At 43.9% G+C, this 24,018-nt stretch overlaps 5 protein-coding genes across 9 annotated transcripts; 4 read left to right on the top strand and 1 right to left on the bottom strand.

Annotated features, from left to right (window-relative positions):
* Positions 1-419: 419 nt before the first annotated feature.
* On the top strand, positions 420-7,560 carry plaa (phospholipase A2-activating protein). Its single transcript, XM_058067206.1, has 14 exons — positions 420-654; positions 920-1,113; positions 1,193-1,293; positions 1,400-1,520; positions 3,084-3,251; positions 3,330-3,465; positions 3,531-3,700; positions 3,777-3,928; positions 3,998-4,217; positions 4,316-4,381; positions 5,051-5,122; positions 6,460-6,567; positions 6,644-6,814; positions 6,881-7,560. The coding sequence occupies exons 1-14, from the start codon at positions 503-505 to the stop codon at positions 7,447-7,449; spliced, it is 2,400 nt and encodes a 799-aa protein (XP_057923189.1). The 5' UTR covers positions 420-502; the 3' UTR covers positions 7,450-7,560.
* Positions 7,561-8,138: 578 nt separating this feature from the next.
* On the bottom strand, positions 8,139-11,212 carry LOC131126347 (uncharacterized). 2 transcript variants are annotated; one of them, XM_058068787.1, is made up of 4 exons: positions 10,836-11,212; positions 9,406-9,472; positions 9,090-9,329; positions 8,139-8,836 (listed from the first exon to the last, which is right to left on the bottom strand). In XM_058068787.1, exons 3-4 carry the CDS (start codon positions 9,251-9,253, stop codon positions 8,314-8,316), a joined length of 687 nt encoding a protein of 228 aa, XP_057924770.1. In that variant the 5' UTR covers positions 9,254-9,329; positions 9,406-9,472; positions 10,836-11,212; the 3' UTR covers positions 8,139-8,313. The 2 variants fall into 2 exon arrangements, with proteins under 2 accessions (XP_057924770.1, XP_057924769.1); XM_058068786.1 differs by having other exon boundaries at positions 9,090-9,472.
* Positions 10,274-13,866, top strand: krcp (kelch repeat-containing protein). 2 transcript variants are annotated; one of them, XM_058068783.1, is made up of 13 exons: positions 10,274-10,563; positions 10,820-10,981; positions 11,053-11,131; positions 11,207-11,266; positions 11,342-11,561; positions 11,645-11,731; positions 11,801-11,932; positions 12,059-12,246; positions 12,321-12,517; positions 12,587-12,681; positions 12,754-12,808; positions 12,875-12,972; positions 13,046-13,866. In XM_058068783.1, the coding sequence occupies exons 1-13, from the start codon at positions 10,442-10,444 to the stop codon at positions 13,237-13,239; spliced, it is 1,689 nt and encodes a 562-aa protein (XP_057924766.1). In that variant the 5' UTR covers positions 10,274-10,441; the 3' UTR covers positions 13,240-13,866. The 2 variants fall into 2 exon arrangements, with proteins under 2 accessions (XP_057924766.1, XP_057924765.1); XM_058068782.1 differs by having other exon boundaries at positions 10,276-10,563; positions 11,642-11,731; positions 13,046-13,865.
* Positions 13,867-14,245: 379 nt separating this feature from the next.
* LOC131126345 (uncharacterized) lies at positions 14,246-18,437 on the top strand. Of its 2 annotated transcripts, none has more exons than XM_058068785.1 (11): positions 14,246-14,447; positions 15,343-15,393; positions 16,017-16,373; positions 16,444-16,539; positions 16,608-16,646; positions 16,707-16,736; positions 16,804-16,845; positions 16,916-17,020; positions 17,088-17,112; positions 17,194-17,276; positions 17,947-18,437. In XM_058068785.1, the coding sequence occupies exons 1-11, from the start codon at positions 14,387-14,389 to the stop codon at positions 17,955-17,957; spliced, it is 900 nt and encodes a 299-aa protein (XP_057924768.1). In that variant the 5' UTR covers positions 14,246-14,386; the 3' UTR covers positions 17,958-18,437. The 2 variants fall into 2 exon arrangements, with proteins under 2 accessions (XP_057924768.1, XP_057924767.1); XM_058068784.1 differs by having other exon boundaries at positions 14,250-14,447; positions 16,011-16,373; positions 17,947-18,436.
* A 3,381-nt stretch (positions 18,438-21,818) lies between these two features.
* LOC131125830 (DNA damage-inducible transcript 4-like protein) lies at positions 21,819-23,726 on the top strand. Of its 2 annotated transcripts, none has more exons than XM_058067725.1 (3): positions 21,819-21,975; positions 22,069-22,194; positions 22,675-23,726. In XM_058067725.1, exons 2-3 carry the CDS (start codon positions 22,104-22,106, stop codon positions 23,163-23,165), a joined length of 582 nt encoding a protein of 193 aa, XP_057923708.1. In that variant the 5' UTR covers positions 21,819-21,975; positions 22,069-22,103; the 3' UTR covers positions 23,166-23,726. The 2 variants fall into 2 exon arrangements, with proteins under 2 accessions (XP_057923708.1, XP_057923709.1); XM_058067726.1 differs by having other exon boundaries at positions 21,843-21,975; positions 22,072-22,194.
* The last annotated feature ends 292 nt before the right edge of the window (positions 23,727-24,018 follow it).

Consider the following 24,018-nt stretch of genomic DNA (forward strand, 5'->3'; position numbering starts at 1 on the left):
TCTTTGATGTCACCTATTATACTTTCATCCTTTGCAAATCATGTAAAGTCATTCTAGTGAGCTGGCGTAGCAGCACCCAACACAGGGACTCGTACTTTGCTGCCTCCTTGCGGTCAAAAATATATGACGTAGAGGTAAGGTTTAGTAATCGTTATTTGTAAATTAGAATCACTGTTAGGAGTGGCTAAGTGGCTACATTACGTTTAAAATAATAATGTTTTTTAAAAGTTTTTTCAAACGCAAAATACGTCACGTTCGTTCGTGTTTTACAGCCCGGTGTCAATTGAGAGCAACGGTATTTGTATTATTTGTGTAAATCTTAATATGTGTATGATGTGATTCCAATAATTAAATGATTATGTTGATTTCTAAATAAAAAAAATAAATATTTTTAATGTGGCGTTAGCTGAGCGGAAATGATGTCACTCCACTTTGGCTAGCTTTTAGCAGCCGGTGTCTGTCTGTGTTGACAGCGACGGTATTTGGCTTATTAGGAGCAAACATGGCATCTGCGTCCAACTCTTTCAGGCTCAGATGCTCCGTTCCGGGGCACGAAATGGACGTCAGGGGGCTCGCGGCCGCCGACTTCCCAGAAGGAGCGTTTGTTTCTGTGTCCAGAGACCGGACCGGAAGAGTCTGGGTGCCAAACTCAAGGTAGCTAGCGTTAGCATGCTAGCATTCAGTTCAGTTTAAAAAGTGGCTGAATAGTTAGACGTGGCTACTTAAGCGTTTACAAACACGTACAACATCAATCACACAAGCTAAATGTAATCTAACTCGTTAAAAAATAATAGCCATTGATAGAATATTGTAACTGGCAGTGCTACTCAATTTAGCTTTGTCATTCATTCAGTTACAACTTATTGTTATTGTCCCTCGTGCACTGTTTTAATTTGCGTTGACTCTTCTTTCTCGGTAGCCCAGAAAATGGTTTCACAGAGATGCATTGTGTGTCAGGCCACTCCAATTTTGTATCATGTGTATGCATCATTGCACCAAGTGAAACATATCCAAGAGGACTGATTGCCACTGGGGGGAATGATAACAACATTTGTGTCTTCACACTCGATCAACCACAGCCTCTCTACACCCTTAAAGGTCACAAAAATACAGGTGAGTTGTGTTGTTATTCTGTATTGTTCAAGAGAATACACTATAGCCTTGATGAGCTTTATATTTTTCATTTCCACAGTTTGTGCTTTATCTTCTGGGAAGTTTGGTACACTTTTGAGCGGCTCTTGGGACACAACAGCCAAAGTGTGGCTTAGTGAAAAGTGCATGATGACACTGCAGGTATGTCCAGGAAAGGTGGATTTTAAAATATACGAGTAGCCTGATGTTGGATGTCTTGGACTGAATTAGTCTAATCTGTTTGTTTATGGTGGGGTTCACTGTGCAGGGCCATACTGCAGCAGTGTGGGCTGTAGCCATGTTGCCTGAACAAGGACTCATGCTGTCTGGATCAGCTGACAGAACCATAAAGCTCTGGAAAGCTGGACGATGTGAGAGGACATTTACAGGTGAGAATTTACACGTGTTGTGCTAAATACACAAAGATTAAATTAACGCTTAAGAGGTCCATATTATTCATTCACACATTTGCTCCTAATGCTTTCATAAAAATATCATTTAGATTTAAATTACATCAAATTCACAAGGTTTTTTGCTTTTGAGGACTGTGGTTTTAAACTTTTGATCAGCTGATGAACCAAGCCTACTTCACTATAATAGTTCATTCATTCATTTTCGTTCTACACTTTCGTTCTAAGGAAGTTCTACTTAGAACCTCCTTAAGATCTAACAGTACAAAATGTAAATTCTTGCAGTTTTTCAGCTGGTCTAAACATTTTCGGAGATTGAGTCATGAATTCATACGTTTTGTGGTTAAATATGGCCTATTAGTTAAAAAAAATAGCATATTTATGCAATAGGTACGTATTTTTGCCGCAATTATGCATTCAGCATGCAAGACATTATAGGGATAGTTTGGATTTTTTTTTACTTGTATGACATCCCCATCCGCAACAGTGACTCGAGGACGAGGAACGTAGTTCCGCTTAGTTGCTAGAGCCATTTAGGTAAACTGTTTAGCTTCTCAAAACAATATGCGTTCAAAAGAGTAATACATATACATACATACATCGGATCATCGGATCTCCAACCAGAACTGGAATTGCTTGACCAAATGGGGGGGTAAAGTAGTAGTAAAGTATCTACCTCCCTACCTACCTAGCTACCTACCTACCTAACATACTTTTATCACAGGTTTAAATGATCTCACAATAATACTTAAGCACAATAATAATAACATAGCAGTGATAATCATAATACAGGCAACCAGTGCGGCCGCAACCCACAGCACGCAAAAAGTCAACTCTGAACTCACTATGTCACTTCCTGTCCTCCGCACATCCAGAAACACATTTACTGTGACACGCACAATTGATTGATTGATAGAAAACCTAATGCTAAAATGCTAAAGCTACTTATCATTGAGAGACGTTTTGAAGTAACCTTTTTTTCTTGAGAAACTTCAGACTGTCCAGTCTCTACTTCCGGATCGGATTCGGGATCCAACACATATGGCTGTATGTTAAAAGCCGACATATTTTTATTTAAAGTCCTTCTAAGCACTCAGCAGTGTGAAAAAACACATTTGAGTGAACGGGCCTGGAGACGGGTGGGTGGAATACATTAAAACAGACCGTTTTCGTGGGAACCACGAAATCTAAAGAAATACAGCTGAATAGGTGCAGATTCTGGAAGAACTAGAACGCTTTCTGTGCTGGTTATTGTGTGTAGCTGCTCTATATGAGTCCACTGAATACAAAGGGCCAAAAAATGAGCATTTAACAGGGATTGCATTTGTTTAGATAAATAATTCTTTGTTGTGAGGGACAAATGTGTCGCTCTGCGTCACTTTGCCATTTTAGGGCTCATTTAAGGAAACTAGATGACACTTCTACAATATTTTTGAAATTAATACCTTCTATCAAATTCAATAGATATTTTTCTAATGCAGCTAAAATGAATGGCAAAAGAAGTTTCCAGGATTTCCCAAGTGTTCAAAATGTCCCTACCAGGTCATGAAGACTGTGTCCGTGGACTGGTCGTGATCAACAGCACCGAGTTCTTCTCCTGCAGCAACGACACCAGCATCAGGAGGTGGCTGGTGACGGGTGAATGTGTACAGGTGTACTATGGCCACACCAACTACATCTACAGCATTGCCATCTTCCCCAACAGTCAAGGTTTGTTGCCTCCAGCCTTTTCTCACCAAATTGGAGTCTTCCTCTTTTGTCACTCACTGGAGCTTTTTTTTGTGCTAGATTTTGTGAGCACAGGAGAAGACAGGACTCTGAGAATATGGCGGAAAGGCGAGTGTACTCAGACAATCCGCCTACCCGCTCAGTCTGTGTGGTGCTGCTGCATCCTTCCTAATGGTGACATCGCTGTGGGAGCAAGGTAACCAAGCCCTACTTGATCACACTTGGTAATTGTTGTCTCACTTATTACTATTTAACCCTCAGTGACGGCATCATCAGAGTCTTCACCGAAGCAGAGGATCGTGTGGCCAGCGCAGAGGACCTCCAGGCATTTGAGGACGAGCTGTCCAAAGCCACCATCGACCCCAAGACGGGTGATTTAGGAGACATCAAGCTGGAGGAGCTTCCTGGAAGGGAACACCTTGACGAGCCTGGTACTCATTTTCTTTTTGCAAGTTATCTATTACTCTTTATCTATATCTGGATCATTCATGTTTTTGTCTTCTCCAGGGAATCGTGATGGTCAGACACGATTGATCAAGGATGGGCAGAAGGTGGAGGCGTACCAGTGGAGTGTCAGTGACAGTCGCTGGTTGAAAATCGGGGATGTGGTCGGCGGCTCAAACCAGCAGACCTCCAAAAGTGTCATGTATGAGGGCAAGGTGAGGCTTACTCATTTAGTCAGCCTTAATTCTGATCAACGTAGACAACATTCTCATTTCTGTCCTCAGGAGTACGACTACGTCTTCACCATTGACGTCAACGAGGGAGGGCCGTCCATGAAGCTGCCTTATAATGTGTCAGAAGACCCCTGGCTGACGGCACACAACTTTTTGCAGAAGAATGACCTCAGCCCCATGTTCCTCGACCAGGTGGCTAAATTCATTATCGAGAACACTAAAGGACACGAGCTGGGAGCTACACAGCCAGCGGGTGGTGACCCTTTCACTGGTAAAAAAAAACAAAAAAAAAACGCAGCGGCTGGCTAAATTCAAATCACAGTGTAAACTATTTTGAGCTAACTTTATTGCCATTCCATGATCTGGCAGGAGGAGCCCGGTACATCCCTGGATCCACGGACAAGAGGCCAAATTTCGGAGGCGATCCCTTCACAGGTGCAGTATGATGTTTAAAAATGGAGATACAAAGAGTATCCAGACTAGGGATCGACCGATATGGTTTTTTTGGAGCCAATGCCGATAACGATTTTTTTTCCATCCCCCTTAGCCGATGGCCACCCCACCCCGCCTCCACACACACAAACACATCACACTGACACAATTTAGTATGATATATAAAACATTTCTCCCATCATTAAAGTTGGTGTTGTGCACGCTAAAGACCTCTCATAAGCAGACACGGCTGCTCCATTTCCTTCTGTGTTTGTGTGTACGTGCGTGCTCGGAGAGAGCGCACACACATAACACGACACGCATTTAAAGTTGCATAGTTGTTCATCAACTAGCGAGAGTGCTTTTATTCGTCTGTTGGTTGGTATGTGATATTTTTGGGCTTTCTTGTTGTCCCACCGTGACTTAAACTGTTATGCCAAGCGATCACCCAGTGAAATGTGAGGGGCTTAGTAAAGTGTTAAAAGCAAGCTTTTAAAGCTGCCCCATGCGGATGCCTGACTGTAAATCATGCGGCGGAAAATATATCGGCGATCCCACGCGTGTATCGGCCGATTCCGATACAAGGAAAAAACAAAATATCGGCCGGCCGATGTATCGGTCGATCCTTAATCCAGACGTACTTCATCTAAAGTGTTTTGGAACATTTTCTAGGCTCTGGTCGCTACATCCCAGGCTCAGAACCAAGCCCAGTCGCCCCTGGACGCGTGGCAGATCCCTTCACAGGTGAGGCTCAAAAATCTCAGTGTACCTTTTGTATTTCAGCAATCATTTTATATCTTCTCAAGGGATAATACTATTGAAGGTCAACTTGCACTATGTTCACACTGCAAGGTATGGATGCTCAATTTGGATTTTTCAGTTAAATCCAATATTTCATAAAAACACCCTGTAAATGGGAATGTGAATGCAATGCATCCAGGAAGAGATGCATATGCACACAAAACACATGCGTTAGAGGAAGTAAACATGGCCCCAATTTGTGCACATTTATGGCCATTTAAAGTATTTAGTGCAACCATGGAGGAAACCCCCCCCCCCACCCGCATATAGTCCCTTTAACTGTACCCAGGTGATCTCCATTTTACTAACTGATACTGCAGCCATCAATTACTGTTGCTGTATCAATCACTTTAAAGGGGCGACTATGATGATGATTGTATAACAGGAGCCTGATAACTAAAGGCTGTATCCGTATTGTACTTCTAAAAAAATGTAGGAGTGACAAGTAAGTGGGTTGCTAAGGTACTAGAAGCTCTGTAAGATACATTGGTGCCTGACTGTGTAGTAATATGTAAATTCCACATTTACCAGTGCAGTGAGGCTAGTACAGGTGAAATATGCTCTCCTCTTCTGGTTCCAGTTAAGGCTCATGTAGCGGTTTTGGACCAACTGAAGGGTATTTAAAGATTTCCTAGGGCAACCTATTAATAGAGAGTTACAATAATACAACCTGGAGGTCACAAAAGCATGAATATGTTTTTTTTTTTTTTGGAAATTTGTGATTTTTGTTTTTTGCTTTTTTTTAAATGGAAAAAATGCAGTTCTTGACACTTGTCTTTGGGAACTAAAGGAAAGATCCTGATCAATGATGATACCAAGGTTTCTCACGGGACTGTGGGGAGACCGTCTGAGGTTCTGGGAACCAAGGACTATGATTTCAGTTTTATGTGAGATTAATAGTCAAATGTTTGAAGTTATCCAGTTCTTGATGTCTTTAAGACACACCTGGAGTTTGGACAGGTGATTAGTTTGGTTAGGTTTTGGTCTGTTTTTAGCTAACATGTGTGGATTTTTTTTTTTATGTATGTTTAATTGATTGACACGGGTTGGTAAAAATGTGTTTACCAACTCCCCCATTACCAGCAGCATTCATGCAGCCCAAGCCATGATGCTACCACCACCATGTTTGACTGTAGGCAACACAACCTGTTTAGTTGTACACTGACTACTCTAAAGTATATTCAAGTGTATTTTCTGTAGTACTTTCCCTTGAGTAAATTGCTGGAATGTGAGATGGTTTTCATACGTGTTGCTTTTAATGAATGAATCCCACACGGCAGGTGGAGGTGCTTACTCCTCAGCAGCCCTACAACAGAAAACAACCAACGTTTACTTCCCCAAGACCGATGGCGTCACCTTTGAGCAAGCTAATATTTCCCAAATCATGGGTGAGCATATTTTCTTGCTACATCTCGTTTATTTTTTTTGTTGTTGTTGCTTCTTGACCGTTTGACTATGAACCAGGTAAGCTGAAGGAGCTGAACGGAGGCGCCCCCCTCGAGCACAAACTCTCTGAAGACCATCTGGAAAGCCTGGAAAGGCTGCTGGTGTCCGTCTGTGGGGGCGACTCCACAGAGTCCCCTCCAACTATTCAACAGATCAACCTCCTCTGGAAGGCCTCGCACTGGCCTGAAGGTATGAAGGCTTTTGTGTATTTTCAGTCTCCTTTTAGGTAGTCATTTGTTCTTCTTGACTTTCCAGATATTGTGTTTCCTGTTCTGGACATCATGAGGCTGGCTGTGCGCCACCCGCAGGTTAATGAGTGCCTGTGCGGCGAAGCAGAGGGCGTCCAGCTGTGCAACCACCTCCTGAGCTTAATGAAGCCAGAGGGACGGCCCGCCAATCAGATGCTGGCGCTGCGGATTCTGTGCAACTGCTTCAACGGGAAGCACGGCCAAGCGCTCCTCATGGCGCAGCGCGAAACCGTCCTGTCGCGGGCCGCTGACTTGGTCACCGTCTGCAATAAGAACATCCACATTGCTCTGGCCACACTGGTGCTTAATTATTCTGGCTGCCTGCACAAGCGACCCGATTTGGAGGCTAAAGCGCAGTGCTTGTCTGTGGCCAGTAGGGCTCTAGAGACCATGCAAGACAAGGAAGCTGTGTTCCGGCTTCTGGTCGCATTGGGAACGACGGTGGTCTCCGACCAAATGGCCCAGGACCTGGCTCGCTCACTGGGTGTCAACACGCAGATTTCCCACTTGTCATCTGTATCTGATCCTTCAAAGGTCGCAGAGTGTTGTCAGCTAGTTTTAAAAGAACTACAATGATGTAAATGAGTTAAGGTACAATCACTTTCTTACAACTATGCTGTTTGCTTAACATGATGTGGTGGAGGTATGACCTTGTATGTTCTGCAATAAAGGACACATTTCAAGTGGCTTCAGTCTAGATATCTTGGGGAAAGCTGAAAATATCTTGGAGTAGGATGAATGCAGATTACACGTGCACACAATTTGTAAATGGTTCCGTTTGAGTCAAAACATCAACTTCACAAGACATTAGCTTCATGCGTGGTGAATCAGGGCCAAGCGATGCCTTCACTGTCATTACACTCTTTACATTTGGCTGAGCAATAACTTTACTACTAGCTACTAATGCTAGTCAGACATATGGGGGATGAGGTATTGGGAGATAAAGGGCTATGTGGGTGTCTCGCTTCATTAATGATGTTGCTCTGTTTCATAACACACCTCAGGCTTAGAAGACATCTGTTTAGCGAAATGGTCAGGTCCCCATGGAAGGCCCACGTACCAAAGTACCGCCTGCCACTACTTTGTATACCGCCATGGAAAAAAAGTCCACAATTTGCATATTTTTTTGCATTGTCTGTGCTGTGTATTCATACAAGAAATGCCACATTATTGGTTTTAAGATTTTATTTTTTTGGGGGGGGGGGGGGCATTTTTACAGCCAATGTGTATTGTCTTAGTTCAGATAGATTTGACATATTACATTTATTACATATTAGACTCCAGTTGACATTGAAAGATGGCTTTCCAGTATTCTGTATATCCAAGGATTACACATACAGTACATGACAAATCAGCGTACATTGTCGACAAAGCAAATCGGACTTCTCCTTTTTGTTGATGACAATGCTTGATGATGGCTGCCTTAATAAAAGTTTGGATCTAAGTGTTCTTATGGTGTCGGGCCATGTTGTGCAAGTAGAGGAGCGGCTGCACGTAGCTAAAGCTAACGGATGCAGCTGTGGCGATGGCATTGAACTGACACCTTAAAACCTGAGCAGGCACCAATCTGCACAGAAGTAAGGTGATGATGAAGGGGAGGTAGTTGATTGTGAGGACCACCTGTATGGTGACGATGGTGATGGAGGCTTTCCTCTTTATGAAATGCATCTCCCTCTTCCTCCTGGGCTTGCACCCACTCCTCGTCATCGCTGGGGTCTCCATCCTCGCATCCCCCAGCTGACTGCATTTCTGTTTTTTGTGACTTTTCTGTCTGTCACCTGGTGGTGTTTGTTTCAACGTTTTCAGGACGGCAACGGTACAGAAGGTGTCCACAGCCAGAACCATGAGGAACATCGTGGACACTGGAACGCTGGACTCGTGGGTGATAGTAGCCCCGGCAAACAGGAAGTTAAGACAACCCGTGGCAGCCAGTGCTCCCCATCTGTACTTCAAGGCCCTGAACCTGAGGGTCAACAGGACAAACAGGCACCCACTATCACCCTGAATGACAATCATTATATTTAATGAAAATATGGTTACCCAGCATGCCTTGTGGGTTACAGATGCGGGTATAATTTTTATACGTGTATTGTCTGTGTGCTGCAGGTGTGGTGTGTGTTGATTGACCTCCTTGATGACCTCCTGTCTTGCCTGTTTGGCTAATTGCTTTCAAATAAAGTACTTCTAAATGCTTTTCGAGTTGCCAGGTGTCTTACCTGAGAAAGTCCAGAGGTCGTACCACAGCCAGGTAGCTCTCCACGCACACCAGACAGAGGATCATTGGCTTTAAAATTGTCATTGATGAGATGATGACAGTTATCATGACCATCACCGGGAAACTTTGCCAAAGGTAGTGGTTGAAAAACAAGAGGGGAACCATGAGATAGAAGGACACGTGTATGACAGCCAAGGACAAGGGGAAGAAGTCTGTCAGTAAGATGCTTCCAAACTTTGACCTTTAACATAAAAACAATCTTTTCTCAGCGGCTAGTATGATGATGATGATGATGGATAACTAAGAAGCGTGATGACCTTCTCTTGAGGATGATCCAGACCAGCCAGAGGTTTAACGGGACACCAATGAAGAATTCGGAAACGTCTGTGACAAAGAGAATGATGAGGCCCGCAGATGGTCCTCCAGTACCATCGTAAGGATCACATTCGGTCCAGAAAGAGGAGGAAGCGCCAAAATCCGATCCATTCATGCTTGGGGGAAGCACTGCAGACACACTGTAGAAGTCTACACATTACAGTGACAGACCTGAAGTGGTTCTCTAAAGGCAGAAGGCTTTTTCTGGTTCAAGGCTGCTGGTATAATGTGTTTGTATTGCATTCTAAAACATGCATGGATATATTTGCATGGAAGCATCATATTCCATAATATTTCTCCATATGCTTCACGATGGGGCGACCAAACGTCCTTGTTTCCCAGGACAAGTCCTGTTTTTTAGTGTGATTAAAGTGATGTAAATGTCTCAGTCACAGTCCCAAACAATGATTACACTACAAAACTTAACAAGTATTTCACCACGGGTCCCTATATCCTGTCATTCTGTTGTTCAATTTTATATCCATCAGAGGAGGCATACTTTCAATGTATTGAAATTATAGGGCATCTTTATGTAAACTAGCAGTTCAGTTTTCGGTAATCAAATTATGGTCATATAATTATTTATCATGAAATGTATTTACTTGCTAACGTTTCTCATACAAATCAAGTAATACAAAACGGAGCTGTTAAAATATTCATTACACCGCTGAGTGGCATGTACGCGTATTTCCTGTGACGTCACGTAATGCTGCTAAAAGCAGGCTAATGATTGGCTAGAAACTCGGGAGTCCGTGCCTTAGAAAGCGCTCGATTCTTATGAAGAAACAGAGCAAACGGCATTGGCGTATTGGTTCATTGGAAAAAGCGGTTACCCGCCCGTGCAGACACTTGGTGACACAAATCAAGCACACAATTGCTGTCGTCACCTGACCGCGCGAATACGGGATAGAAACAAGTAATCTCTGGCGGCAGACGCCGTCCATCGTTGAAACAGAAGGCTTGTATATTACATTGTTTATGAGAGCGTTGTCGAAACAAACAAGTGATTATTCGTCACCACAGGGAGAGAAACACGAAATGGAGGGATTTGGAGTTTATGCTGTCTTCGGATTAGACGCCCCGCCTCAACGGTTGCTGAGGTACATATTGTTCAAAAACGTCTAAAATGTTGCCTTTTAATGTGTTACTGTAGTATATACTTTTAATATTAGCCAGCGCTTCTTCCGCGACGTTTGCAATATTTCTATTGAAGGGACAGTGGTTTACTCAAGATATTTCCATCCTTGTTAAAGTGTCCATTACGTTTCCACAAACGTATCTTGTTGTGTAGACAAGTTACACAAAATGAAAGTTGTCACTATTTACAGTTTTCGTCACACATTGTTCTTTCGCCAGCGGTGAAGGGCCTCACCGTGTGTCAGTTGCAGTTCCGCCGACTGTCCACCAAGTGGTGCTGTTTAGCAGCGGACCGTGGCGGGACAGAATCTGCGTCAACGCGGACCTCTACGATGCTCAGCAGACCCCCATCACCATCGGCAAACTGACTCCTTATAACAGGTTCGTCCCCTCGGAGTCGAACAAAGAGACTGATGACACCCAAAGAGGCCTCACTCATGTCATTCCTACAGATGTCTGTCATGGGAGCAGTGGGAAGAGGAGACGTGGACAAATGGTGTCACTCTGCATGTCACTCTGGAAGGACAGATGGTAAGTAAAAATAAAACACAAAATAAATCACAGCAGGCAAGTCGTCATTATTAAAACATATTATTTTTTTTCCAGGTAAGAGATCACTTGTCAGAACCTGCCGTCATCTTGGCTGTGAAGGAGCACACACCTAAAGTAATGCATCATCTACTTTGTAAAATGACTGGTTTGGGATCCACTGAAGTACAGTTTATGTGTTGGTGCTCCCAGAATGCCGTGGCTGCCCTTGCACACCATGAACTCAACAGCAAGAAGAAAAGAAAGCGAGCGGATGGAGAAAAGGATGTAAAGATGGTGGAGGAAGAGGAGGAGAATGTGTGTCCCAACAGCAGCCTGGACCGAACGACGCCTGTTAGAAAAGTCAGGGGTCATGCCAAAGGAGCCCAGAAGCTCTTCCCTGACAGTGGAGATGCAGCCAAGAGTAAAGGAGGTGAGGCCGCCGTATGCTCCAGTTGGAGATCACATGACTTAGCTGCTCTTCAAACCACAAAGACATCTTTGTCCCGACAGCAGGAGATGTGCAAGGGAATGTGGGAAGGACACCACCCCAAAGTGGAGCCAGGTCCAAGAGCAGACTGGCCAAGACACCCACACACACTGGTAAGACCTTTAATGCTAATAAAACACAACGCAAGCTAGTCTGCTAACTCTTCCATCATGGGCCCACAGCATCACTGGGGAGTCCCTCTGGACGCTGGGGGCAAACGCTGTGTCCCATTGATGCCCAGACTGCCATCTTGATTGGAGGACAAGGAGCCAGGATGCAGTTCTGCAAAGATCCAATGTGGAAGCTCTGCACGGGTCAGTCAGGGGTTTGGAAGTCCACATCAAGGCGTTAGTCTTAGGCTGACACTCACCATTTGGAGTGCAGAAGTGCAGACAACAGACGTATGGATGTATAAGTTCTGCCTGTTTTCTGTCCAACAGAGGACATGTCCTGGATGGCGGCTGAGACGCTAGCACAAGGTCCCACTCCTGAGTCCAGGATCGGCCACTCGTCCGTTTACGACCCAGACTCAAAGCGGATCTTCGTGTTTGGAGGTTCCAAAAACAAGAAGTGGTTCAATGACGTCCACATCCTTGACACGCAGAGCTGGAAGTGGACCATGGTGGAGGTGTGTGGTTAGTTTGGTCCTCATCCAAGTGAAGAGTGTTGCGGTGCTCACCTTTACTGTCCCCCCACCCCCAGGCCCAAGGGAAGGTTCCCCCTCTGGCTTACCACAGCTGTAGCATGTTTCGGGGGGAACTCTTTGTGCTGGGAGGTGTCTTCCCTCGGCCCAACCCGGAACCGGACGGCTGCAGCGACTCTTTGTACATTTTTGACCCCCAGCTGTCTATCTGGTACCAGCCTATCGTCATTGGTGACACCCCCTCACCCCGTTCTGGGTAAGGCTGCTGCAATTTGTGCATCGGTGGATTGAAGCCTTCAATTGTCCTCACTTCTTTGTGTTTCAGTCACTCGGCATGTGTGATGCAGGAGGGGAGGATATACATATTTGGCGGGTGGGACACGCCAGTGTGCTACAACGACATGTTTGTGTTGGACCTCGGTGAGGACGAGTCTGCGTCAATCATCAGCAATTATTGTATAATGATAAACAATAAACTTGTTTTGTTTACAGGTCTGATGGAGTTTTCTACTGTGCAGACAAGTGGAAAAGCCCCTTCCCCCAGATGGTAAACCATATTGAACTCTTTTGTGCGCTTGCACAGGTTCACACACGTACTGTTGATATGTCACAGCTGGCATGGTAGCGCCGTCCTCTCCAATACCAAGTTCTTGATCTACGGCGGCTACAACGGAAACAATGCTCTCAGTGACGCCTTCGTCTTTGACACAGGTGAGAGGTTTCACAATCGATACGGCTCTTATGCCTTGATTGACTGGGTCAATTCTCAATCAATATACATCAGATACAAATATTTGGACGGAAGTGACGCTCCCGCAGCTATCCGTGGCCAGGGCAGGTCATTCCTTCATTACCATGGAGATGGACCAGGCCTCCGGGAGTAAAACTCTGCTGGTGTTTGGGGGCGGAGACAACGAGGGAACGTTTTATGCTGATGTGACCACAGTCACTGCAGAGGAGCTGCTTGCTCTCCTTTGATGGTGTGACGTGATGCTTGTTTTTATTTATAAGCATATACAGTAATCCCTCCTTTATCACGGTTAAACGGTTCCAGGCCCGACCACAATCCAAATATGCAGTTTTCATAGTTATATACGTAGACACAAATACATAGAAGACCTTCTACATACAGTACACGTTTTCACATGATGATCACATGACCAATCACTTTCATATTAGCCAATATAGTAGCTATAATCACAGTGTGTTGTCAGATTGTTCCGTCTAGCACTTGTATGTTTCACCTACTGACACAGAGTGACCCGTGTAGCATGGCAAAACATTTTGGCCAAAAAATAGGCCAGAAATATTTAAAACTTGATTAAATATGCATCCTTTTTTTTTTTTTTACAAATAGGTCTTATTCAACATCAAAACAGCATGATTTTTGAAAAATCCCGACAAGTGTGAGGCCATGAGATTAAAACTGTGATGTGGTGAGGGACAACTGTATACTCTACATTTTTACTTTCAGCTTTTCCTTCCTTTTGCATACTTTTTTGGTTTCTGCTTTTGGTTTTCTATTTCAATCGGGAACTTTGTATATACTTATATAAAACTAACAAAACAAATGTATTTTGTCGTGCATGACAGAAATAAATTGTGTATTTTAAGCAAAGTATGTTTTGCTCTTTTTAACAATAAAGTCTACACTTCAGTTTTCCAGATGAATTCGCTTTTATTACAGCAAATCCTACATTCCCTAAAATGCACAGTGATAGAAAAGGCCACAGCAGAGGAGGACAAACTATAAACCACCTGAAATCCATCCACTTGATCCACATCCATGATATGTCGTCTTCCACTTCCGTTCATTATCAACTACTCCAAACTGCATATTCAAATTTAAGTTGTTAAAGTTTTCTCGTGTATAAAGAGATGTAACTGCCATCTCCAATGTCTAACATGTACCGTGACGTCATAGAAAATACTATTCAACCTCATCCTCAACTCAGAATTCCAGTTGAAGAGATCCCACTGGTCTCTACAGCCGCCCACCGCTTTACGTCAGGATGGGAGAGGAAGGAAGGAAGTGCCGAAATAAGCATCAGCGGTGGCGCACCCCAGTTTGAAACCACCTTTTTCTCCACGGACAACTCGGGAGAGAATCACAGGATCACTCACCATGAAGACCATCAGGCTTCTTTTTGTCGTCCTCCTAGCATCCGTGCACGTCTTCACTCCAGGTAGGAGAAGCTTTTTCATTCTAATTCAGTGTCCTCCACTTCCACAGATTGTTGTCGCACGTATTTGTCGTATTAAAATGACCGTAAATAAAACGTTTTTTTTCTGGGAAATTGAGATGGAAGTAAGTCATAGGAGTGGTTGGCCGTGTTGCTGTGATAAACTTCAGAAAAAGGCTTGCACTTTGAAAGATCAAGGACGTTTCCTCCCATGCCGCCTCTCAGATAAGCTGTGTTTGTGCATGCATTCCTTCAATTGTCAGCTACTTGCATTAAAAAAAAATCTAATCAAACCTCCAGCCTGCAGCAGAAGCACGCAAATAAGACATCTCAAGGGACACGGCCACAATGGATTGACGCAAAATGTCTCTTGATGTTTTGTTTATTTTCCAAGACAGCCTTTATCTGCTCTGTGCTGGCCTGATAGGTGATCCACCAGAGACAGAGACAAGGTCCCCTGCTCTCACAGGGGCCACATCATCATAGTCCTGGGACCAAAATTGTGCCTGTAAACATCCACTCTGTGGCGACAAGAAAATAAAGTCATGGCTAAGCCGCATTTGGACTTTTTAGGTTAACAACATGACAAAACACTTCACATGGGATGGAAGGTCGGTTGTGTCATCATCACAGCTGACAAGTTCGAGTTTGTTTTCAAAAGCCAGAGCACAGGAATAGCATACAGGACAGGATGCTGCTCCAATCTGCAGAGGATGCCCACTGTCTTGACACTAGCGTACTCACACCCCCTTAAAGTCCTGCCCAAAAGCAATAACACAAAAATGGAGGGACTGTAGTCACCTTATTATGGAGTACGCAAAGTCAGCATGATGCTAAATTAGCTTGCACTGTACCAATTGTATGACGGTATAGTGACTGTTGTGCGTCTGCTTCAAAGTGTCAGCAGATGAAACAAACAATCCGGAGGAAACAACAACAAGCCACCACGGTGAGTCAAGATGCCCCCAATTGCACTGAATGGAACAATCCAATGAGATTGTGCCTCATGCAGATGTATTGATTTAACAATATTAATATTTTAATATGGGCAGCACGGCGATCGAGTGGTTAGCGCACAGACCTCACAGCTAGGAGACCAGGGTTCAATTCCACCCTCGGCCATCTCTGTGTGGAGTTTGCATGTTCTCCCCGTGCATGCGTGGGTTTTCCTCCCACATTCCAAAAACATGCTAGGTTAATTGGCGACTTCAAATTGTCCATAGGTATGAATGTGAGTGTGAATGGTTGTTTGTCTATATGTGCTCTGTGATTGGCTGGCCACCAGTCCAGGGTGTACCCCGCCTCTCGCCCAAAGACAGCTGGGATAGGCTCCAGCACCCCCGCGACCCTCGTGAGGAAAAGCGGTAGAAAATGAATGAATGAATGAATGAATGAATATTTTAATATGTAATATTTTTGCTATTGTAGTTTGCACTGCTTCACAATAGTTAACCAAAATATTAGAAACATCCTGTATGCAGAAACCCCACACTACTGCCTGCTATTCTAGTTTTTTTTTCTATGCGTGCTTGAAGGAGAACAGTTGACTTGTTTATTACTGATTAGCTGCAGCACCTGAGCCCGCAACACCAGCAGAACCTGCGGAACCTGCACCACCAGCGGAACCTGCACCACCGGTGGAACCCGCACCACCGGCGGAACCTGCATTACCAGCAGAACCCGCACCACCGGCGGAACCCGCACCACCGGCAGAACCTGCATTACCAGCGGAACCTGCAGACGCCGGACCACCAGCAGAACCCGCACCACCAGCGGAACCCGCACCACCAGCAGAACCTGCACCACCAGCAGAAACTGCAGCACCTGGACCAGCACTGCAGCCGGCAACACCGCAACCTGCAACCCCACCAACAACAACAGCAGCAACAACAGGCCAAGCCACTGTAGCGCCTCCACAACTTGAGAACTGTGAGTGTGCTAAAGGTTGACTAGAATAATGCTACTCCCTCCATCTTTTTGACAAGCACACATCTCTCAGCAAAAACGGAGGCGCCAGTCCCAACAACGGCCAAGACTCACTCACCGGAAGCCCAAACCGAGTCCAGCACAGACATTGCGACCAACAAGACTCATGGTAACAGTACAACTGAATATTTGTTTCCTCCAAGCTTGTAGCTAAATGATGTGAAATGTGACTGTTAGGGATCAACGACACCATGCTTCCTTTGCAGCCTGACAAAGGTACGTTCCAAATGTTTTCATGAAAGAATGCATAAAAGTGCTTTAATATTATGTTTGCAGAGACTGGCCATACCACGGAGAAGAGCCCTGGTAAGTCACATTGTCAGGATTTCCCATCATGAATCATTGTCAAGCGCTAATGGCGTTATTTTGAAAGGTCCTCAAAAGGGCAGCAGTGACAAAGAGCCTGCCAAAGCAGGTAACCCCCTCGTCTGTACTGGACTGGTCCTTAGGTGCTACATGGAAAAATGACTTTTGGATGTTTTCAGCCACAGACAAAAGGCTATGGTGGGTTTTGCTTCCTATTCTGCTGGTTGCCGGAGCCGCCGCCATTTTCCTCAAGTTCAAATGCAAAAAGGTCCATGACCACACAGGTATGGACATTACAGTTATAAAGTGATATCAATTGTATCATGTATCATTTCGTTGTTTTTTTTACAGAGACTATTGATACCGGAACTGAGAAGTAAGTTGTCACTGTGAAGACTTGCCTTGCGTGTGAAATGTCGGCTAACAACCAATCACGTCTTCCCCTGTGTGTCCGTAGCGCATCTTTCCAAAGCCGCCCGGAAAGCACCAAAGATGGCGTCATGCTCCTCGGTGTGAAGTCATCAGGCGGCGAGGAGAACGGTGAGCATTCTTCTGTCTGTTTCCTGTGGAGTTGGCATGCTTCCTCCTCTCTCACTGGCGACGCAGGAAGTCGCGGGCTTTTAATATCTCATTGTGCTGCACACGGGCCTCGGCTGGGACCGCCACAGAAGGTGTTTCCTGTGATTTGGAGCAGCCGCCCCTCCAACCAGCATCAGGGCCTAAAAGATAGCCACTTCCTATTATAAACACTGATTCTTTGGGACTGCTGCCATTGTGCGCCTTCCAAATCAAATGTCAGTGTGGCCCAGACGTGGAGAGTGTGTGTGCACGTGCGTGTGTGTTGGGGCTGTGTGTGCACGTGCATGTGAACACTTGACATTGCCGTGAGCTTTGGAGGGAAGTTGAGTCATTTAGTGGGAATTCTGAAGCGGAAGAAACTGTTTATGCTGCTGCTACCTGTTGAATTTATTTGGAAATACTTTTAGGAATTCAGCAGAAATGAACTCTAACCACATATAATAATATAGTATTATTTTATACACAATCGACGAGGGTCTTCCTGGTCTAGACAGTAATGTGATTCAATTATTTTTTCTCTACAAAATGCTCTCTTTTCCCATTTGCTGTACATTGTGCAGCAGTGCCACCTAGCGTTGAACCGCCAGAAGCTACACAATCGTATCATCCCATTGATGTGTTTTCTTCCCAGATGCAAGATAAAACGAAGAGGATACATCAAGATGAAGTGGATCTGCCTCTTGGCGATCGTCTCAAGTAACATTTTTCATGTTTATGATGCAGGAACTAGTCCTATGTGACTTTCTATATGTATTTGAATTCAGCGAGCCCAAGTGAAATTGAATATAACTTTATTGTCATAATTGTAAAAACAAACCTGGTAAACGTCCCCGTAGACAAAGTTGCTAATAAAATGAAATGAAATCTCGGCTGAAATGGCCCCCGGGACACATCTTGGACACACCTGGATAAGGATTGCAGGTTGTTTTGTAACTGCTGTCCAGAAAATACAGTATATACCTAGACAGGAAAAATGTGCTAGTGTTCTAGTTGAGTGAGTCGTAAATATATCACTTGTTCAGTCTGAATGCATTCAAAGGAAGTGGTGCAGTGGCTGTTTTGTTTATGGACCTCAAATAAATCACCGCAAAATGTACCCCTTGTGTGTCTAAATCTATTAGAGTCTCATTAAAGTAACAGAACATTCAAATCACACGTTGTTACGTTAATTTAAGCTGTAATTTTTCTGTGTATTTTCCAGCATCTGTAAATGTAGCAAATTGTACATCTGAATTAAGAGTTAGGAAGTCAATGATAAGAATATCCACTTTGTGTTTCTCTTTATTTTCCTTTTTATTTACACACTCTCTTAATGCATTTTTGGGATGGTTGGCGTGTCCCTGAATGCATCTTGTGCTTTTTTAAAGAGGATGGGGAAGGCCCATTCCCAGGATGAAGATGCTTACAGTAGATGGTAGTACTGCTGTTGATGTGTTCACGTCAGAAATAAGTTCCACAAAGACGCTCCACTGTGCTGTTGTCTGCCATCACGACAGAGGCAAGTTGCATATGTTAATTACACTAAACTAGTTCATGTAATTCATGAAATAAATTAGTTACAACCATAGTATATACAGTATATGTATGTACAGGCCACCTTAAATAAATTTTTCATGATTGGCTTCACTTCTGTGGGTAGGTCAAGGGTCATTGAGCTTACCAAACAAATATTGGGTCGCAATAATTAGTGCTAAAGGTATTCAAGGTATTCGGGATGGTCCAAAAGAGTGATGTTATTCTCCCTGAAGAAGTCCTTGGTCAAGCCAGCATTGTGAACTGCAGTGTTGTCCTGTTGAAGAACCCAGCTCAGATGGATCTCGTTGTCATGCCAGTAACGTTGGAAGCCATGTGGAGCGCCAAGGTTACATCAGAGAATGAAAGTTTTTCCACCTTTCAATGTCCCATGTTTGATGCTCCCTGGCAAAGTCTAAACAGCCGTTTTTGTGGTGTTAAAGGACACCAGGTCTTTGAATTAGTTTTTCGTTTTTGAAACCCTTTTCCTGCAGATGCTGTCGGGTGGTTATTGTGCTGCAGTCGGCACCAGTAAGGGCCTTCATTTGGGTCTTGATGGACAGCCAATCGGATCCTCCGGCTCAGCACATGTCTACCACTTGACTTTCTTCTTTCCAAAAATGTAGAATGACTGTCTTACTGTGTCTGATCTCAGCAGCAATGACAGGCTGTAAGAGGCCTTGCTTATGCAGCTCCACCATCCGACCAATGGCGACCAGTCCAGGGTGTACCCCGCCTCTCGCCCCAAGACAGCTGGGATAGGCTCCAGCGACCCTTTGTCTCACTTCTACCTTTTGCATATTGTAGCCCTACTTAAAACCTCATTAAGGTCCATAGGTCCAAAAACTGGTCTGTATGTGTATACGTGTGTGTGTGTATACGTACTGTATATATAATATATTGATGAATAATGATGAGCCAAAACAAGGAAGAAAGTGCTGCTTGGTCCCCTCTTCATAAGCCAGTGTTTATTGCGGAGGCTGTTGACGTAGGGGTGAGATTTAGGTGGCCAACGTGAAAACTCTCACTCTGTGTCATTGCTTGATCGATTGCATAATTCACCGCGAGCACCAAGTCAGTAAAGTGTGTCACATAACAAAGGACTTCATCCGTCTTAATATAAGTGGGGAAAAAGAGTTTAGCACTCGTGACTTCCATCCTGAGTTCGTTCATGTGCCGTGTTATTGAGACTGAGACCATCTGTGACCTTTGTAACATGACTCGAGCCAAGAGCTTTTGAATGCAGGCACATGACCGCCAATGGGAGTGGACTCTGCCTGGCAAGAGGGGTCGTCACACACGAGTACGATTCCTTGCCAGCTTTGGCCTTCACGATGCCTGCCAGGACCTTCACTCCTCCACATGCTGCGTCAATAAATATTTAGCTCTTGTTGCTAAAGTAACTGAATTCAGCTGCAGGAAGGATAGCTCCTGGAAGCAGATTTGTGTTAGCAGAAGGCAAAGGTCATATGCAGGGATGCTTCACGTTGCTGACCCACTTGACTCTCCACTTTGCACCAAAAAAGGTTGATGTATGAGCAACTTAGGATCATTTTAAATAGGCTGAAAATCTTCTCTGGTTAATCATCCATTCCGGGCACTTTGCAGTAATGTATTTTCACAAAGTAGAGCAGTCCAAAGTGTAGATTTTTATTCTCTCTGTTTATTTGCACGATGCATACTTAAAAAGGCTTGTTAAGATTTTATGACCATGCAGGTCTGAAATAGGTCAACGATGTGAGCTTGTATAGCCAACATGCATTTAGCTTCATCACCACTTGAATTGAAATACATTGTTTCAGATAAAATTATATTGATTTAGATCAGGGATCTCAAATTGTACCCCATCGCGCTCCCAAAGCCGGCTGGGATAGGCTCCAGCATACTTTCATGACCCATCACTAAAAAAATATTGAACACCAATTGTTGCAGCACTCTATGAATATACATACACTGGCTGCCGGCATGTGAAAGTAGGAAAACACTCTATTCCATGGCCCCCAGCTAGCAGAGCTGCTAGGGGTAAGATCCAATGGCTGGGAGAACATGTTTTGTTGTTAATGGGGGCTTAAAATGCTGACCAGCAACAACTGGCATACCTGCCAAACGTACGCACATGCAGAGATGGTAAGCCGAGACGTGTTGGCTCAGTGAACATCCCCAAGGAGCTTTCTAGGTGGAAATTGGTGCAAAAATCAGCAGGATTCTATTTATTTTTATTTATGCAATGTGCTCTATGTGTATATGAGTACCTTTGTTTCCAAAACACATATTAATATGTGTTTTCCATTGTTGATTAACTTGTATTGCAGTATTGCAGTATCTTCACCTGATACACCAAGGGGCGAGATCTGGGGATCTCAAACAAAAATATATACATTATACATTTTCTTATGGAAAAGTATGGCCCACTTATGACTAATTCTAAATACTGTATATATCAGATCTATCCTTTTTCCAAGGCACATTATCTTAACACGTCTCATATATACATGTGTGTGTATACACACATATACGTATATGGGATTTATCTACGTATATACGAGATAGGATTTATGTATATATATATATATATGTGATGCACTCAATTGTAATCTGATGCATGTTCAAATGAAATAAAAACATTACCATTACCACATATATGTATATATATATATATTTTTTTTTTTAATTTTTATTTTATTTATTTATTTATTTATTTATCCATTTATTTATGTATGTATTTATTTATTTATACAGTACATGAGCTTTATGCATATATGAATGTGTATATATGTATATATACTGTGTGTGTGTGTGTCTGCTAAAATCAGTCACGTTTCGTATAAAGGTCGGTCCCCCAAGTTGTTTCCTGACAGATCCTGACAAAGTAGCCAACCTATTCTCACCAGCTATTGGCCAGCTATTTCATCCAAAATTGTGATAAACAGCCAATGACGACGGCGAAAAAAAGCTCCCTCTGATTGGTCAAGCCCCCATGTCAGCTGACGATACTGAAGGTATAAGTAGCACCCGTGTAAACGCACACAAGCGACAGTGTGTATTGTGGTAGTTGAATGGGAGACTGGAGGGGAAGTCTGATGCGAGTGTGTGACTTAATTTATGAGAAACCAAACTAAATTATTTTTTGCACTAAATATTATATAAGGTGAGTATTTTTATTACTGGCGTTCCAGGTTAGCCTAAAAATAATTAGCCACTTCGCTGATTGTAAGCTAACATTTGTGTGTCTATTCAACAGCAGTCCACAGTAGTGAAGACGTAAACTCTGTCAACATGGTTGCCACCAGCACACTGAAGCCCAAAAGCAGTGAGTGCATCTCGGAGGTGGCCGAGCGGAAATACGACCAGGCGTGCCTGGAAAAGGGTGAGTTTAACGGCGCTTTTCTATTTGTTTACGCCTGTTAGCCGAGAGGTGTATGTGAGGTTGTCATCCACAATCATGCACACCTGCTGCTAGCGGCTGGAAGCTAAGCAGCAGGTGTTTTTGATTGTGGATGACGTCACAACTCTAGTCGCGTCAGCACGAGCTAAAATATACAAAAGTAAAAGTATACAGGACAGTAACTGCAAAATATGTAATACAAGTGTATTCAAAATTGTGTGGAATTGTACTTGATATATATTTTTTTGGTGTAATTTATACCAAACTTTTGGTTTGATATCCCCGTTGCTGGTGTCATTAATTTTCATCATTTGACCATTATCCCTTTTATCACAAGCTTAATCCTCAGGAATATGAAACAAGGGGATATATGAGCCACCTAAGTCATTTTGCAGCAGACAAAGACGTCCTTTAGATTTCCATCCTCAAGTCCAGGGTGTAATTTGTGCATTGATTCTCCAGAACTAGATTTTTGGGATCACTGCTTGGCAGAGTCCCCAAGGAATACGGATGCCACTGAGGACAGAAGCTGCCTACAGCTGGCTAAGATGTTTGAGAGCTGCCTGTCGCGAGCCAAGAGGTCAATGCTCCACTGCTCCTCTGTGCTGGTCCCTGATAACCTGACACGACGAATAGCAGGAGAAGTGCTGCGCCTGGCGTCCTGTGAGCCATGCGGCCTGCGTGGCTGTGTCCTCTATGTGCTCCTGGAGCTGGACAAGGGCTGCCAGCAGCTGGAGCGCATCGTGTACGACGCCAGCGTGGTGCCCACCTTTGAGCTGACTCTGGTGTTCAAGCAAGACGGCACCGCATGGCCCAGCTTGCGAGACTTCCTTTTTATGGGCGCTTGCTTCGCCCCGAACTTCAGACGTGCACTCAAATTGAGTCCCGGTTTCCGGCTGGTCAAAAAAAAACTGTACTCCTCCTCAGCTGGTACCTTGATCGAGGAGTGTTGAATTTTGGGATACTGTCTTTTGGGATTAATGCACTTTAACAATGATGTAAACGACCTTTGACTGTTTCTTATACTGATTATGTACAAGTTGAGTTTTCAGCGTATTTCCTGTCTAACCTTGTGAGAATCGTGTTGGCCGACAGCATTTTTGAACTCTCTTCCAGTAATATCCTAGCCTGCCTCTTGAAGTTGGCAGATGAATGCAAACATACCCACTTATCGCCGTACTCTAGCCACTTTAAGGATACATGGAATATTTGGCAACAGTCCTGAAATTGAACAGGACCTGTTGCTTTTGGAGTGATTCTTGACTGAATGTTTTTTTTAAATAAGGCTGTCGCACTGAGGGAATATGGATACTTTGCCTTTTTACGCATGCAACCCGGTTTGTTCTGTTCTCATGCAGACTCAAACTGAAATATTTATTTGCAAGTTCACCAACTGGAAGTGCAAAGAGACCTGTACTTGTTTTGTGACCTCACAAGATTTTTTTTTAAGTGCCAATTCAACATTTGAAAGAGGTTTTGACTTGTCTGTCAGACAATAAAATATTTCAACCTGACATTTGTGCACTTGGATTAAGCCAGGGCTAGGCAACCGGTGGCTTCAGCCTCCTTGTCATACTTTTGGTCATGATAAAGGGGAGGGGGGTTAAATCTATTTTCTTGTCTATGGCGACCTGTGTAAGAACCATGAAGACATAAAGAAATTCCATATTGGACACGAGGGCGCAAAATAAGGGTAGGATAGAAAAAGCCCTCTCAAAGTGCACCTCTGTTGTTTTAACAAGTAAATTAGCTCTTTTGGCAGTAAAGGTTGCCGACCCCTGGAAGCTCTGCAATAAAAGCAGTCAC

This window comes from Doryrhamphus excisus, chromosome 3, assembly GCF_030265055.1.
Source record: "Doryrhamphus excisus isolate RoL2022-K1 chromosome 3, RoL_Dexc_1.0, whole genome shotgun sequence".
NCBI lineage: Eukaryota > Metazoa > Chordata > Actinopteri > Syngnathiformes > Syngnathidae > Doryrhamphus > Doryrhamphus excisus.